Genomic DNA, 17,307 nt, shown 5'->3' on the forward strand with positions numbered 1-17,307 from the left:
TTTTAAACCATAGGGAGTGAAAAATAATTATGGCATACCACAAGGACCAACGGTGTAATTATCCCTAATTATTATTCCAATTTTCCTAACAGAACTAATATGGGTAGTTGGGCAGAACGGTTATAGCCCATTTTCTATTGTTTGTTAGGTTAATTGAGTAGTGAGGCCCATTTCAATAGTCAGTTGAGTAGTTAGGCCCATTTCAGTAGATTGATTTTAGTTCAATATTGGATAAATCTCTAAAAATGTATTGTAGAAGGGATCTGTCGAGAATAATTCAGAAACTTTTCTTTCTCTGGAGATTGACTATCTCGAATTAGTCACCCCTATCAGACACCAATTTCATTCATACAATTCCACAAACACATGTTTACAACTAAATTACATCAACTGCCAATCCATTGTAGAGCCATTCGATTCTGCAATGGATCGGCAACGAAGAACGTCAGAGATATTAGATGAATTGGCTCTAAAACTAAGCCAAATTGCAGAAAGTATGAACTTTTAGTAGATAATTCACGAAAGATTTCGAGTATCAAGAGAAATTTTGAGTCAATTGAACAATCTTATGGAGATTATAGAGATCGACAGCCAGGAACTTGTTGAAGCGCTGGAAGGATAAAAAGAAACAAGTGCAACAGTATAGTGATAACATGAAGCAGCAATATTACTTCCCCTCTTGATAGCATGGAACGCACAGAATGATGGAGCAGCAGTTATTCTTGTTGCAAATGACAAGATTGAACCATTGATTATCATGGACATTCTTGAAGAAGAGAATGTTGATGCTGCTTATCTACACATCCTTGATTGAGCCAAGTCTTTCCAACATCTTGATGAGCTTAGGAGTCAAAAACCAGGAAAAGAAGAATTAGGTCCTGCCCCCCAAAGCGTCCACTTCTCTGGTTATTTTGTGGCTGATGATGGAGGTGTCATTCAAGATGATAAAACCATTTTCTTGAACCAGAATGTAGAGCAGTTGTTGAATAAGGGGAAGTAGATGATTGGATCTTGATGATGAAGCGCCTCTGTAAGATTTTTTCATGAAAGCCGTACCTTGCTATGCTTCCAACCATTTTTGGAAATCCACTTTGGTTTAATGATGATGAGTTGGTGGAGGGTCTTGTTCGTGACATTGACTTTTGCAATCATAATTTGAAGGCGGCAGCAACATGGAAAGTTGATGGAACAGGATCAATAACTAGAGTTCCTTTCTCTATGTACCTTCTTCCTGCTGAAAAAAGTCCCTTTGAAATCGAGAGAGATTCACATCAGCTATGGTAATAAAGGAAATGAGGAACTACTTTATATCTATGGCTTTGTCATTGTAAAAGTTGCACAACAAATGTTTGACAGAATGTCAAACTCAGCATATGATCCAATAGTCATTAATAGGAATTCGGATGACTATCTCATGGAGGTAATCCGGAATATTCCTTTCACGGACTTGAAGGCCCAATTTCTGGAAGCACAGAAGGCTGAACTAAGATGTCGTTTACAAAGAAGTTTGTTGGATCATGGTTTCTTTTCGGAATGCACAGCAAAAAGAATAGGGAATGATAAGTGTGACTGTGTGAGGATCGAGTTTTAGTTCTCCACACAAAGACGATGGATCTCGAAGAGAATTTCGAAACACGTGACTTTGAGATTGAACTACTTAAAGGAGCCCGCATTGCTGAAACCCAGGTATTCGTGTCAGTCTCAATTTGCATGTTCCCGGACCAAACTCAGTCTAACGCTGTCATTGACGACGTGTCGTGCATGATCGGCTGCAACTGTTCCAGTTATCCAGCTTCATCTTCATCGCCACCAAGAAAGGCGCCGTGGTGGGTCGACTCACTTTCAGCGGCTTTGATTCCGTGAAGAAGAATCTGGGATGGGTTAAGGAGCTGAATCTGATAGTGAAGACGAAGCAGAAGGCGGAGATTCAGCTTTGAGTCCGCTTGAGTTCAGTACTTGTCTGATAGTGGTGTGGTTTTGGATCAACGGCTACGAGAGATTATGTAACGGTTTTGGTGAAGACGAAGTAGTGCATCTGTTTGTTTACTTCCAAGAGAAAATTGTTCTGCAAGTATAGGCTGTATAGCTATGTTGGAAGAGGGAAAGGTAAAGAGATGTGTATGGGTAGTTGGGCTGAACGATTGTAGCCCATTTTCTATTGTTACGTTTGTTGAGTAGTGACTAGTGAGACCCATTTCAAGAATTAGTCGAGTAGTTAGGCCCATTTAGTAGATTGATTTTAGTTAAATTGTATAAATTTATAAAAGGATGTGTTATTTGTAGTTTGTACACACTTTTTTTTACACTCACATTTAGTGTGAAATCTATATATATGAGATAGTTCCACATGCATAGGTCCTACACTAGCTAAATATAAGAATGCATACAAATATTATTTATTTTCCTAAAAATGTATTGTATAAGGGATCTTTGATGAATAATACATAAATTTTCCTCCCTTACTTTCTTGTGAGATGAACCAGTCACCCTTATCACAAATTTCATTCAATTTTAAAAAACAAAATCACCAATTTCATTTATACAATTCCACAAACACGTGCTTTACAACCAAATTACTTTCATCAATTTCATAAAAAAATTAAAGAGGCTTGTTACAAATAATAGTAAAACGCACCTTAAAAGTTGATTTACAAGAAAAAATTTATAGATTCATTATAAAAATTGCACTTAAACCGTAAACGATACTTAAGATTGTAACATACCACATCACTCTGCATCTGATATTCACAACGACTCACTCTACTCTATTGACATTGATCCGATAATAAACTATTTATCTTAATGTCTTTACTCACTTTTCAGTATGCAATGACTTAACATTATACTTATACATTATGCCAAAACATTACATTTTAATCCAGCCTATAATAACCCCCTTCCCATTCGATCCCATATTACAAGACATCTCCACCGAAGGTTGGCACTAAGGCAGACATTCCAAGGACGCAAACGACCAGGAAAAACCAGTGCTTAGATATTTTGCCCCAGCAAATATACTTCCAATTTGCAAACTGGTCACAAATTATAATTGTTTAAAACTTCAACGCAATCAACCGCCAACATCACCGATTAACCAGAGGTGATGAAGATGATACCCACGTGGTAGCGGGTTAATCGGCTATGTGGATTTTAAATTTATAAGTTTACCACTCGCAATAGTATGTATCGATTGTACTATAGTAAGGGTGATCGAACCACAGAGATTATTGGTTGTTTTTGCGTAATAGAATATCTAAAGGAACGTATCTAACTTAACTTAAGAGTAAAAATAAAAGTAAGGGTTGTAGAATTGAAGCTACAACAATAAAGGGAATGAATGAAAACGGAAAATGAAAACAAACTAAGAGAAAACTTAGGGTATTGATCTTGTCCAATCTTCAACCAATGAAATGCTTAAAGTCTATATGGATCTTCTTAACATGCATGATATGAGCGCATAACGAGCGTCAACCATTACGACGACCTCGATGTGAAAACACTTTCGTTAAGACGAAGTTATAAAGCACCTAGTTTTACATTAATCTACTCCACGTAAATATTAGCCTATAATTGAAAAACGTTTACACTACGAAAGGTATGGAGTGATTAATGCTCCCTAGCTTACTACTCTACAACACATCCTAATAAGTATACAAGATATACGAAAATCCTAACTAGGCCACAATCATAAGGTATCTAGTTTCACATCGGTCTATTCCATGTAAAGATTAAACTATAATGGAAAGACATTCTACACTACCAAATATATGAAATGATCGCTGTTCCCTAGCATACCCTATAAGATGACTCTAATAGGTAATCATACATCAAGTCATATAGAACCATTGCAAAAGACATCATTCTTATTTCTAAAAATGTTGATTTTACTCAAGAAATCTAAGAAAACTCATAGACAAGTTTAACTCTTTTTAATGAATAAATAGATTGGAATCTTGATAACAATCATCAAACATCTCAAGAAAATCCTAAGAACATCAAGAACACTTCATGGTTTTTGGATTGAATTTTGATCAAATCCTAAGAACTAATTTAGCTAGACATGAATTGAATATAATCTAAGCATGAATTTAAAGGAAAGCAGTAAAGAAACAAGAAAGAAATGAATCAAAAACAACTATATTAAAACTATGAAATTCGGATTACAAAAAGGGAGAAAAACCTAAGCTAAAACATGAAGAACAAAGAGGAAAAAGAAGAAGAAATTGCTCTTTGGAATTAAGCCCAGAAAACGTGCATCAAAGTAAACTAAAACATGGGAAATTAAAGTGATTAACCTGAGAAAATCCGAACAAACCCCAAAAGATGCATCATTAACCTAAAACCCTAATCTCATATATATAGAGATTTAATTTACAAGGGATTCATCAAGGATCAATTCTAGCCGCACAAACAGAGCTGGTCGCCGTCCATTTCTATCCATTAAACCCAACTTTTGATTTGGATCGCACAAAGATTTGAAAATATCTTGACCTTCTGGAAGATGCGAAGTCGATCGATCAAAAATTTTGTGCTCTGAGAATCGATCGATCGCATCTGGATCGATCGAAGTTAAGTCGACAGAAAGTCGATCGATCGAATTATTAGCTGTACAAATAATCGATCAATCGAAATGCCTTGGACAGTTTTTCATCTTTTCAGGATCAGCCTCGAACTCTGAAAATGACCAAATTGCCCTTGATGTATTTTCAGGTCTAATTCAAATATTTTGAATTAGATTTCAATTAAGACCTGAAAATAATACAAAACAATAAACTACAACAAAACGTTATATATACAACGAGAACTAGGTATAACAAATGCAAGTTAAGGGGTCTTGAATCGAATAATTCAAGACTTATCACCACGTTATTCAATCGCAGAGCAAGTAAAAACACCCCGATCTCCCGACAATATTCTTTATCGATCTACACTCGTATGTATGTGTTTGCAAAACCAAACACCGTTGGGTACTTAGGTTCGTCGATTTTTTTTCTCACATCTCATTAAAGGAAAAAAAAAAAAGGGAAAAGTAAGACGTTTGGAATTTGGCAACAACAAATTACGATGAAGCAATAATCAACATAATGGACACACTCAGGTTCTATCCAACTATCTGCATTACAGCAAACATAAACCTTTTTCTTTTTTTGGCCTGACAAAATCTTCAAAATCCTCGACTCGGCGAATTAGTTTTTTACTTGGAAGCAGGAAAGAACTATCACATCCTGATAGATTATCAGATTTACACCCTTCGTGTATTTAATATTCAGAACAAAGCCAAAAATGTCTACGACCAGTCAAGAATGGGCCTATAAAAACAACTAAGCTCCAAAATTACTAAAAGTGAAAGTGACAACAACTAGACTCCTCCTTTTATCGCTTTAATTTTCACGTCGGGCTGACCTTCGACGAGGAGCAGCAGTATCTTCCCTCTCCTTCTCTCTCTCTTCCTTCTCTTTCTCTTCCTCCTTTTCTCCACTGCTTCCTTGACTATTAGAAGTCTCGGCAACACCTGTATTTTTCTTTTCCACTATTGCCTGCACATAAGCGAAACAAACGTGTAAACAACTTCTCAAGGGATTTCCGTAAAAGCTGGCTGCCTAGGACAGAAAACAAAATGGCCAAATGAGAGGGGTACTATACTCACATTCTTCTTCCCACCAAAAATGACCTTCAAGAGAATCGAGAAGATGACAACCACAACAGAAACAAGAATGCCAATCGTGAGGTTTGGCTGTTTCTCTCCCTTCTCAATGAGATCCTGCAAGACAAGCTCAGATTTCAGGGCATGTTCCTAAAATCACCCATAACTGGATAGTAACGAAAGAGAAGTCCGATGACTTACAATTATCTTAAGCTTGTAGGCACTTAAAAAGGGAATATCCGCAATCTTGTAAAGGACATCAAATACATTTTTCTGCAGGAATCGAGTAAAAGTTCAGGTTAGAGCATTATAATTGTAAGAAATCCAGAAACTAGAACTATCCAACTCATTACCTGAAAGCCTGCAAGACCATCTGAACCAGCAGCTAAATCTTCAGCCTTCTGTTTCTCTTTCTCAACTTCAAATTTTGGCTTCCAAGTGGTCTCCCGGTATGACTCAGCAGTCTTCTCATCTTTTGCAATCAGGATATTGTCAAATAATATGCCATCTTGCATTGTCCAAATCTCAATTCCGATAGCAGCAACAGGCTCAAAATCAGGTTTTTCAAGTTCAAAGTAGTCAGGGTTTGGAATCTGCTGAGGCTTCCAAATACCCTTGTAGTTGGGGTTATCAATAAGTGGAGCATGCCATTTTCCCTTGTAAGCTGGGTTCCTCTTCATGGGCCTCTTCCATTCACCACAACCAGGAGCTGTCTCACACTTTGGGTTATCAATCTTTGGGGCCTCCCATTCACCATCCTCCTCATCATCCCAGTCTTCTGGTTTTGTTGCCTCAGGATCATCTATCTCCTCGGGCTCATCATCCAGCCATCCCTCGGGTTTCACAGCTTCGTCATCTTCAATTTCCATGGGTGCATCCTCATCCCAATCATCTGGTTTTACTGCATTGGGGTCTGGAATTTTCGCTCTCTCATCCCAGTCCTCGGGCTTCTTATCATCCGGATCAGGAATTGTCTTGGCAGGAATTAGCGGAGGCTCGAAATCTTCAGCTGAAAGGAAATTTGCTGCCTTCTTCTCCTCCCCATCAATCAAAATTCGCAACTCATTGTCAGGTTTCAAAATTGCAGTATACACGTGAGACAGCTTGTCTGAGGGTACAGACGTTGGGTACTTGAGGTGGTGTTCAACGTATTCGCCAGTCTTGGGATTCTTGTGCTTAAAAATGAAGTGAGCCTTGTTTGTGGCCCCACATTTGTCAGGTCCAAACATTATGGTATAAGGTGACTCATTGTCAAATTCCTTTGGTTTCCATCCAGCCTCCTGTGGTCGAAGATATTTGAGATATGCACCACCACATTCAAGCCCTTCCTGGAGCCGAGTTTCAAACTGGAGGACAACAGTTCCATCCTTTAGACTCACAGGCTCATCAAGCTCTTTAACTATTGCATACTTCCTGGCCTTCTCACTCACAAGAAGCCCGTAATCATCATGTCCCTCACTCTTTGAATGCTTCCACACACCTTGAACCCCGAAGATACAAGTCAATAAAAGTTTCTAGCCCCCCGAAAGTAACCAAATTGCTAATATCATAATTCATAGTTTGAAATTTCATCGCGACAAAAGTTCACCATGTGAGCATGATTTTTATCATATCATAGACAGATAATCGATGCACGAAAAGGAGCTGAGCAGTAATAATTACAACTAGAAGCTTAGAAGGCGCACAAAAAACAACACAATGCATGGAAAAGGATAAGCATGCAAATCCAGTACAAACTCTGGATCTGTCCAAAGATGAAAGATTTAGACAGAGCACAAAGCATTCAAAACATTAAGAGACACACATGTACGTTTGTATATACATTGTCCTGTTTGTTGTGTATGTCTGATTCCGCAACATACAAGTATACAACCACTCAAGAAGAAGATTTAGCCAGTATTAATAGCTGAACCACAAGCACGTGTTCAGCTGTAGTTGTTTCAGCAATTGAATATTTTTCATTTTTTACACATGCACAAAAAAAAATATCAAAATAAATATATGAATAAAAGAGTTGCTCTGTGCTTTTGTTATCAAGACAAAGACATTGTCAAACAACTCAAAATACAAAACACACAAAAAAGATAAATAAATAAATAACATAAGAGGTAGGGAATCATGTATGAGTACAAAAATTGATTTTGTGTGGATGATTCAATGCACATAAAAAATCAGAATAACATAAATTCAACATCCTAAAGACCAATGTCAGAGGCCTGTGCTTTAGCTTGAAGAAGGAAGAAATTTCCCATCGTGTAATTTAACGGGTGATCTACAACGAGTAAAAGACGACGAATTTGAAGTAGTATTACCTTGATAGTCTGCTTTGTCAGATGCGATCCAACGGCCTTCGAACGGCTCGTCAAATGACTCGTAAAAGATCTAAAACCAAAAATCAAATCCGATTTCAGCGAATCACAGATCTCATACTAGGATTCCTTTTTTATTTAGCGAAAGTGACAATATATAAGTAATTGAGGTATACCGTATGATCGTCAGAAGCGGAAAGCTCCTGCAATGAACAGAAGGCGATCAGAAACAGCACCGCAAGAAGTTGCCGAGGTACAAGTTTCCCCCTTCCCATTTTTTTTTCTTTCCCCGAATACAATTAATCTTCTCTATCTGAAAGATCTGTCCTTCTTCAATATTTATAATTTTATAGACGACCTTAGATCTCCGTACCCACTGGGCTTCGTGCTGTTTCAACCAATCATCTTACATGCCACGTTTTACTCTCCAATGGAATTTGGCCACGTATGCAGCCTGCGCAACCATATACCCCGCTGTCCTCCTCGCACTTCCGCACCCCATCCTCTCCTCCTAGCGGACTTTGATTGACGGACTCCTCTTGGCCCATCTCTTTTAACAGAATTGAGCCCACGTACTTCTTCTTGGGCTTTTGATTTCGGCTCAGAATGGTATCTTTCTTTATTACGCTCCAAGCTTAAAGTACGGCACGCTGATTTTACTTGTGTAGTGCTTGGGCCTATCTATATAAAAAGGCCGAGGTTTTATGTCCAAAATCTGCGCAATATATAATATATATGCCATGATGAACGAACCGAGTACATCCTCCCTCCCTCAAAGGCTCAAAGCCTAGATGAACAAGGGAAACAAGGCCATTCTCCAAGGTAAGTTTTACTGTACAGTACGAGGAAGCACTCTCCGCACTTGGAAACGTGCCGGTGCCAACACCTCAAAATCAAATCAGGACTACTCCTGCAACAGATTTTGCTTGTCTTTGTCTCTCTTAGAAAATCACCAACACTCCTCCGACCATTTCAATCAAATTCTGTCGCATGCAATTGCTTCGGGCCTCTTCTCAGACCCCTTCATATCCAGTAAGCTCCTCCTTGCCTCTCTCTCACTCCCCCACCATCATGATCTTCAATTCCCTCATGCTCTTTTCTTTCAAATCAAGAACCCCAATATCTTTGCCTGGAATTTCATGTTCAAAGCCTACTCTCGGAGCTCTTACCCGGAACAATCCATATCTCTTTACAATCTCATGCGACGACGTTTTGCGACTTTGCCCGACAACCATTCTTTCCCTTTCCTCCTCAAAGCCTGTGGCCGTCTCTCGCTTTCTCAGAAAGGTCAAGAACTCCACTCTCTGACCCTCAAACTCGCACTTGAACCAGATGTCTTCGTGCAAAACGCCCTGGTGTCCATGTACTCCCTCTGTGGCTTGCTTCAGACTGCCCGCAGAGTGTTCGATAAGGTTCCAGCTTCGGTTCGCGATGTAGTATCTTGGAATAGTATGATTTCTGGGTACCTACAGCGCGATTGTTGTTGGGAAGCCTTGAAGGTTTTTGTTGAAATGCTGGCTGATGGGTCCATGAGGCCAGATGGGGTAACTTTTGTGAGCGCTCTGACTGCTTGTGGAAGAATCGGATTTCTTGATCTGGGGCTGAAAATCCATGGATTACTTGCACGGAGTGCATTTCTTTTAGATGTCGTTTTGGGTTCCTCTTTAGTAGACATGTACGCCAAATGTGGGCAGATTGAGAACGCTAGAAAGGTTTTCGACAGAATTCCAGATAAAAATGTAGTTTGTTGGACTTCTTTGATAGGCGGTTATGCCCATTCACATTTATTCAAGGAAGCGATTGAGTTGTTCAGGGAGATGCAGGTTCATGGAGTCAAAGCTGACGCTGCGACTGTGGCTTGTGTAGCTTCTGCATGCGGGCATTCAGGTGCGCTGGATCAAGGAAGGTGGGTGCACACCCACTGTGAAAGGAGTGGCATTCACATAAACCTCTCCACAAAAAATGCTTTGATTGATATGTATTCAAAGTGCGGAGATATCGAAAGGGCTCTCCAAATTTTCCATGAGTTGACTGAGAGAGATGTATTTTCATGGACGGCGATGATTACTGGGCTTGCCATGAATGGGCAGTCTGATAAAGCATTGAAATTGTTTTCACAAATGGACATGTCCGGCGATGTTAGGCCAAATGAGGTCACATTTCTAGGAGTCTTGTCTGCATGTTGTCATGGTGGATTTGTAGATGAAGGGTTCCACTATTTTAATGACATGACTCAAAGTTACAAGCTCACGCCTCGTATTGAACATTATGGGTGTATGGTTGATCTTCTTGGCCGTGCTAACCTCTTGGCTGAAGCAGGAAAGTTTATCAGGGCAATGACCATTGAAGCTGATGTGGTTATATGGCGATCCTTACTTTTTGCATGTACATGTCATGGGAGCATAGAATTGGCAGAGCTGTCAGCCGAAAGAATCGAGGAACTGGAGCCCAGAAGGTGCGGGGGACGTGTTTTATTATCCAACATATACGCTTCAGCCTCGAGGTGGTCTGATGTGAACAAAATGAGGAAAGGTATGGCTCTTCAGAGAATCCAAAAGCTTCCTGGCTGCTCTTTCATTGAAATTGATGGTGTTGTTCATGAATTCTTTGTTGGGGATGGTTCGCATTGTCAGATAAAGTCCATATATGAGACGATTATTGGAATTAATAAGGTTATACAAGCTGAAGTTTTTGACCCATATATCTAGGATTGTCAATGACAGTTAGATATAGGTTGATTGGAATTCTAGGAAACTTTAGCTTGTAATTACCAGATGAACTTTATGGAATAATGAAATGCTACTGAAAAGTAGCACTTTAGACTAAACGAGGAAACAGTTGTTGCTTGAAATTTCGCAGCAAGGCAAAATTTCATAAGGGCAAAGTAGGGTTGTACGAGTGGATATTGAATTTACACATGCCCGGGTTTGATTAAAAGGAACTGTTTATGTATTATGAGGACCACATTTCATAAAGTAGAAGTTACTAGTTCGAATTCCATTCTTTTCTTTTTATTGAGATGTTAAAATAAAATTAAAAAAAAAGGTAGGCAACATCATATAATTACAGCATTGTTATTAATTAATGTGTTTGCGTCTGGTGGATACGCGCGTGCATTCGTGCAATATTAATTATCATCGGCACTCTAGCAGACTAGCACCCAATCATGAACCAACCACATGATGATCACATTAATTTACGACGATGGATAGACATTCACAAGGAAAAACCAAAAGATATAAATTATAAAACAGTAGTGGAAGTAGATCGACAGGTCTAGAGCTGCGCGCTTAATTGGGCTCAACCCTAACGGACTTGAGAGTCTCAAGTCGAGGGCGGTGGGCGTAGGCATCTTTACGGATGGGATCAGGGATGACCTGCTTCTCAGGATTATTGAACTCCTGCACATGGGCCACCTTCCTAAAGAAAGATTTCCTGATGAATTGCTCGGCCTCCTCCGCTACATGCTCTGGCTCCACCACCTCCGGAATCGTCTCCCTCCTCTTCTTACTGACGAACACCGACGGATTGCGCGCCAGATGATGCGTCGCGGTGTGGAGCCCCAGCCCCACGGACAGCGCTATCATCCCAATGGCCACGTACACGGGCACAAAGTCACCCTTCACGGGCTTTGGCTTGGTAGTGCTGTGTTGGTACTGATGATCATAAAGCTGGGCGTAATCTGCAGCTGGGGCATAGGTCTTCAGCTTTGGCGAGCTCGACGTCGCGTATGTTGCGCTTCCTGCTCGTAACCCACTCACCATCCCTTTCAAGTAACTCTGCACCGTCATATATATATATACGTTAATATATGTATATAGTGAGAAACGTACCAAGACTAAAAAAAAATGACAGTAGTCAGTAGAGATATATATATAGCAGCGCAGCCAGCAGAGACCACATACCGTAGACCTAAACGCCATGATCGATCGGAGAAATTTATATAGAGAATATTTAAACAAGACGTGCGACTTAGAGAGTAGTAGTGAGAACCCCAAGAGGGAATTTCTAGCTTGCTTGCTGGTGGATGCTCGGCAAGATGGATATTTAACAGCCAAAACAGCCGGTGAGAAAATTAAAGAGGAGAGGGTTCTGGAGCCACGTAGCATAGTATTGACACATGTCACGTTCCCAAAGTGTACACATATTACCATAGAAGCCTCCCGAAGCAGCACGTCATTCTCTACTTATTTTCCTTACAATTCATATATATAAATAATTTATCATTTTTGATAAATAAATCAGCCGAGGGTATCAAAGGCTAATTTGAAATGGGGCTTGTTATTTGCACTTTAAGTATACAACAGGAGCACAACACCCCTTCACATGGGATGGGTCCCAGTGTGTGGGGCTCACCCATATATGAGAGGGTGTTGTACCCCTGTTGTGCACCTAAAGTACAAATAGCATTTTTCATTTGAAAGAAGCTAACGAGATATAATATGTTGCCAGCTCATGACATAAATATTGACACAATTATTAACTTTTTTTTTTTTTTATCAAACAAAAAATTACAAAATCATGTAAATGGGTTGGGGTTTGATTTTGTAACTTTTATTTAAAAAAAAAAAATCAATAGTTGTATCTTTTTGTGGCAAAATATCATTTTTCGAAACTAATTGATTGAAAAGTGCAGCACGTATACAAAGAGCTATACTTAATCCACCCTAAACGCTTTCACCAGAAGCAGACTTAGGTCAGTTGGGTGGCTGGGCACCCCATGTAATTAAGATGGCCCATCCACCCCAAATATGGCATGTTATATGTGCTTTTTTCTATCAAATTTAATGATCTTAACTAATGGAAATAAGGTTTTTGGCACCGATCGATAGTCGAAGGAAGTTGAGCGTTACATGTGGTAATTGAAAAGGTTAAAAGTAATTAACCTCAGTTCAAAAATCATGTAATTTTTAACATCTCCAATGCCTTGGCCATTTTACATTTTTAGCTAATAAAAATGTCAAAAAAACACCTCCATCACATTATGCAAAACCAAATGCAAAATACGTTAATCGTTTATAAACAGCAATTAGCTAAAATGGTTCATGTGGCGTGACACTATTCACGAACTTATAATTATTTTATTGTTTCTCTCCTTGCCCCTTGCCTCTTGTGCTCCCATTTCTTTCAACATTAATTTCCCTTGCAGCTGTGGCTGGGAGCGACCGAAGACATAATATGGCGGCATCATCTCACCTGCTCTACCACCTCCTCTGTCCACATCCATCCAATTTGTGATTTGTGTGATTTCTCTCTTTTTTCTGCGATTTATGATTTCTCTCTCCTACATTTCTCTCATAGAGAAGCTGAATTCGGTGATGCTGGATTGGTGATGGTTGGAGAAGTGTAATGGTTATGTTGCCAACAGATGAGGGTGGAGATGGGTTTTAAAGTAGAGAATAAATTTAAATAAACTGTTGGATAAGTCGTTAGCTAAGGTTAAAAAGAAAAAAAAAATAAGTATGTTTTATTTAGTCATTTTAGATAAAAATAGAAAATGCTCTACTTCCCAAATTCTTTTTCCTAAAAGTGGTTTTCAAATGATGTCACATTTTTAAAATAGTAAATTTCATCCATGATTAACCCATCGGTTAGAAATTAGCTTTTTTTTTTTCTTTTTTTTTTTTAAGGGAAAAGTACACATAACCTCCTCAAACTACCACTCAATTGTCAATGTACCCCCTAAACTACCAATTGTGTCAATGTCCCCCCCTAAACTACCAAAAAATGTCAATGTCCCCCCTAAGACCAACAAAAAGACAAAAATGACCTTAATTTTTTTTTTGAATAAGACAAAAATGTCCTCATAAATTCAAAAAATTAAAACTAAAACTAAAAAACTAAAAAAGAAATATTTTAAAAAAATTAAATAAAAAACGAATTTTTTTTTTTAAAAAAAAAAGAACAAACTTTTTAATTTTTTTTTTAAAAAAAAATAAACAAAAAATAACTGATTTTCTTTTAAAAAAAATAAATAAAACAAATGAAAAAAGAAAAAAGAAAAACCAGTTTTTATTAAATTAAAAAAACGAAAAAGAACAATTTTTTTTTAAAAGAAAAAAAACGAAGAAACAAAAAATAACTGAAATTTATTTATTTTTTAAAAAAATAAAACAAATGAAAAAAAATACAGTTTTTATTAAATTAAAAAACGAAAAAGAACATTTTTTTAAAAGAAAAAAAAAACGAAAAAAAAAATAACTGAAATTTATTTATTTATTTTTTAAAAATAAAACAAATGAAAAAAAAACTGTTTTTATTAAATTAAAAAATCGAAAAAGAATAATTTTTTTTAAAAGAAAAAAAAATTGAAAATTATTTTTTTAAAATAAAAAATAAAAAACAGTTTTAATTTTTTTTTTGGAATAATTTTTTGTTATTTTATATTTTTTTAATATTTTTTTTTAGTTTTTATTTGATTTTAATAATTTTATGAAGGGCATTTTTGTCATTAGGGTGACATTGACATTTTTTGGTAGTTTGGGGGGTACATTGACAATGATATAGTAGTTTGAGGGGGTTATATGTACTTTTCCCTTTTTTTAAAGTATAGCATTTCTCAACAGAAATTTAAATAAACCATTATAATACTCTAACAAGCAATAGCTTGAACATTATGGTAAAACTTAGGCTCGAGTTAGGCTTATTTGCAGCACCCTATAGACCAGGGGTAGAGAGGACAAAGCCCCTTGTCCAACGTGTTTGGCTTGTAGCATTCCAATAAAATTCGTTGGAAGACGTTGGCAGTCGGTATTAAGATCCTGTTTGAGATTATGTCGAGAAATAGAGCTTTTAAAGTTAGAAAAAGCTTCCATATATTTTGAATTTTGGCCATTTTTAGAGTTTAAAAATAATAATAATAATAATAAAACTTTTGGACTTTTGGACTTTTTTTACCATACAGACCAACTTTTTTTTTGCCTCGCAGCTTTTTAAGTACTATGAGTACTTTTTAAACTTCCTAACGTATTTCCAAACATACTCTAAGTATCCTTAAGAAAGAACCTGGATTTACACGTTATGTGATTCATCGAAATAAAGATATAGCGAATCTGAACAGAATGTATTGCTAGCATACTTCGATCTGCTGTTTTCCAGTTCCGTCTAAACCGAATATATCTCATCCCTCCGGGGATGCAAGCTATCTAGCTCCCGCGATGAAATCATGAGTTAACTCCGTTCAACTCATGAATCAAACTACAACCAGCGTTCTTCTTGACCCTCGTAGCATTCATTTTCCTCCTAACCTGAACGACATCATCCCATTGGTCTACATTGGCATAAATGTTGGCCAAGATTGAATAGACCCCACCATCTTCAGGGTTCAACTCCATCACATGCTCGGCTGCTATCTTCGCAATCTCAACATCTCCATATATCCTACATCCTCCCAGCAATCCACCCCACACATACACATCACCCCCCATTGGCATCCTCTTTATCATCCCCACTGCTTCCTCAATCAAACCAGCCCGCCCAAGCAAATCAGCCATGCACCCATAGTGTTTGAGTTCTCGAGGGACCCCATAGATAGATTCCATCTCGTCAAAGAGCTTTTGGGCTTCACGGACCAGACCCGCATGGCTGCACCCAACCAGGACTCCTAAGAAGCTCACACCGTCGGGTTGAACTCCAGCCTCTATCATTCTGGAGAAAAAATCCAGCAATAGGTGGCAGTGACCATGCATTGCAAGCCCAACAAGCATGGCATTCCACGTAAACAAATTCTTGTCTGGGCTCGACTCAAAAACCTCGCTGGCAGTCTCAATACACCCACACTTGGCATACAGGTCCACAAGCCCGGTGGACAAGAAGGAATCTATTCGTATCCTATTTCGCTTAATGAAATGATGAATGGCCTTGCCGACTTCCAGTTCCCCCTGCTGGGCGCAAGCAGAAAGAACAGAAACCAATGCAACATTGTCAGGTTTGAGTCCTAAAGCTAGCATCTGCTGAAAGAGCTCAATAGCCTCTTTGCATTGGTTCGTCTGTGCATACCCCGTTAAGATGGTGCCCCATGACACAGTATTTCGTACGGGCATTTCGTCAAACAGTTCACGTCCTCCGGAAATCTCGCCAGCCTTGACAAAGCCATCAATCATGGCATTGTAAGAGACAACGTCCCTATACGAGCTTTCATTGAACACCTGGTATGCATTGCCAAGGCGGTCGGACACCGAGTAGACATGAATAAGAGAATTCTGGACAAACAAATCATCTGCGAACCCAAACTTGAAAGATTGGGAGTGAAGGGTTTGGGCCACGGGAAGCGAACCAAGCTGGGAGGACGCCTTGAGAGCAAAAGGGAAGGTGTGAAAGTCGGGAGGGATAGAGAGGCGGCGCATACGGGCAAAGAGGAGGAGGGCGGGGAGAGGGGAGGACAGGAGGGTGTGGGCTCTAATGATGTTGTTGTAGCAAAAGGTTGATGGGTGTTGAATGGAATGGAAGACTGAGATTGCATATCTCGAAAAACTCACAGAGGAGGCGGCGGTGGAGTTGCGGTTGAGGGTGGTGGTGAAGGCGTAGAGAATGGAGGTTAAAATAGGACAAGAGTGGAGGGAGAGAAGGCCAGTGGCGATGGTGTGGCCATGCAACTGGTGGAGCTGTTTGATGGTTTTGCATTGCTTGATTAGATTTTTCGTTGAGTGGATATTGGGGATGAGCATTCATTCATGCCCAGTGAGAGTCTCCTCTCACTAGCGGGATTGCGAGCAGGGGCGGCTCAAGCCTTAGGCAGGCCCCAACTAAAATAATTATACAATAAAGATTTTCTTTCGAGTAGTGCTACACATCATCCTCTTGTCCACCTTTCATCCTCTCAAAATTGATGTAACTCTTAAAATCACCATTGGATCAAAATTCAATAATGATCTATCATAAATTCAATGGTGATTTTAAGAGCCACATCAAATTTGGGAGGACAAAAGGAGAACAAGGGGATGATGTGTAACATTACTCTTTTCTAAAAGACCCCCCCTTAAAAAAAAAACACTAACATAATACAAAGTTAATAAAATACTTTCTAATTGAGACCCCAATCACTAATCGAACAATAAAGCTTCATTCCAAACAAAATTTGAAGGATCTAATATTGTAAAAAGCTAATAAATTGTAATATCCCAAAAAGTAATTATAAGAGTTACCACAGTTGAATTACACGAATAAGACAAGTGAAACTAATAATAAAAAAAGAAACACTTAAAAAGTGAGAAAAACCTTAAAATTGGGGAAAAAATTCCTAATGCTATAGTTGGCGTTCGAACGAAATGTTTCAAAGGCAATACAAAACGTTTTTTTTTTTTTCGCTAGAAGCGTTCGAACAGTGTAGGCTGTGTAGCAAACAATGGAAGTTTG

General features: G+C 38.6%; 4 protein-coding genes across 4 annotated transcripts; 1 reads left to right on the plus strand and 3 right to left on the minus strand.

The window, feature by feature from the left end:
- Positions 1 to 5,044: 5,044 nt before the first annotated feature.
- On the minus strand, positions 5,045 to 8,287 carry LOC133874654 (calnexin homolog 1-like). Its single transcript, XM_062312529.1, has 6 exons — positions 8,130 to 8,287; positions 7,957 to 8,026; positions 5,998 to 7,124; positions 5,846 to 5,917; positions 5,648 to 5,761; positions 5,045 to 5,537 (listed from the first exon to the last, which is right to left on the minus strand). The coding sequence occupies exons 1-6, from the start codon at positions 8,226 to 8,228 to the stop codon at positions 5,382 to 5,384; spliced, it is 1,638 nt and encodes a 545-aa protein (XP_062168513.1). The 5' UTR covers positions 8,229 to 8,287; the 3' UTR covers positions 5,045 to 5,381.
- A 418-nt stretch (positions 8,288 to 8,705) lies between these two features.
- Positions 8,706 to 10,948, plus strand: LOC133874653 (pentatricopeptide repeat-containing protein At1g08070, chloroplastic-like). The gene has a single exon (XM_062312528.1). The coding sequence runs from the start codon at positions 8,745 to 8,747 to the stop codon at positions 10,659 to 10,661; it is 1,917 nt and encodes a 638-aa protein (XP_062168512.1). The 5' UTR covers positions 8,706 to 8,744; the 3' UTR covers positions 10,662 to 10,948.
- A 172-nt stretch (positions 10,949 to 11,120) lies between these two features.
- Positions 11,121 to 11,988, minus strand: LOC133875830 (uncharacterized). The gene is made up of 2 exons (XM_062314070.1): positions 11,859 to 11,988; positions 11,121 to 11,732 (listed from the first exon to the last, which is right to left on the minus strand). Exons 1-2 carry the CDS (start codon positions 11,874 to 11,876, stop codon positions 11,244 to 11,246), a joined length of 507 nt encoding a protein of 168 aa, XP_062170054.1. The 5' UTR covers positions 11,877 to 11,988; the 3' UTR covers positions 11,121 to 11,243.
- Positions 11,989 to 14,952: 2,964 nt separating this feature from the next.
- LOC133875623 (pentatricopeptide repeat-containing protein At5g61800) lies at positions 14,953 to 16,680 on the minus strand. The gene is given in 2 exon segments (XM_062313812.1): positions 14,953 to 15,127; positions 15,129 to 16,680. Coding segments are annotated over 2 exon segments (1,524 nt in total). The 5' UTR covers positions 16,620 to 16,680; the 3' UTR covers positions 14,953 to 15,094.
- Positions 16,681 to 17,307: the final 627 nt, after the last annotated feature.

The sequence above is a fragment of the Alnus glutinosa genome, chromosome 8 (genome assembly GCF_958979055.1).
Source record: "Alnus glutinosa chromosome 8, dhAlnGlut1.1, whole genome shotgun sequence".
NCBI lineage: Eukaryota > Viridiplantae > Streptophyta > Magnoliopsida > Fagales > Betulaceae > Alnus > Alnus glutinosa.

What these genes read in the sequence shown, in the direction of transcription:
- LOC133874653 (XM_062312528.1), top strand. Translation starts at nt 8,745, where the DNA reads ATGAACAAGGGAAACAAGGCCATTCTCCAAGGTAAGTTTTACTGTACA.
- LOC133874654 (XM_062312529.1), bottom strand. Translation starts at nt 8,228, where the DNA reads ATGGGAAGGGGGAAACTTGTACCTCGGCAACTTCTTGCGGTGCTGTTT. An exon ending in CCGCTTCTGACGATCATACG is followed by an intron (nt 8,027 to 8,129) that starts GTATACCTCAAT and finishes TTTTGGTTTTAG; the next exon opens with ATCTTTTACGAGTCATTTGA. An exon ending in CCTACAAGCTTAAGATAATT is followed by an intron (nt 5,762 to 5,845) that starts GTAAGTCATCGG and finishes CTTGTCTTGCAG; the next exon opens with GATCTCATTGAGAAGGGAGA.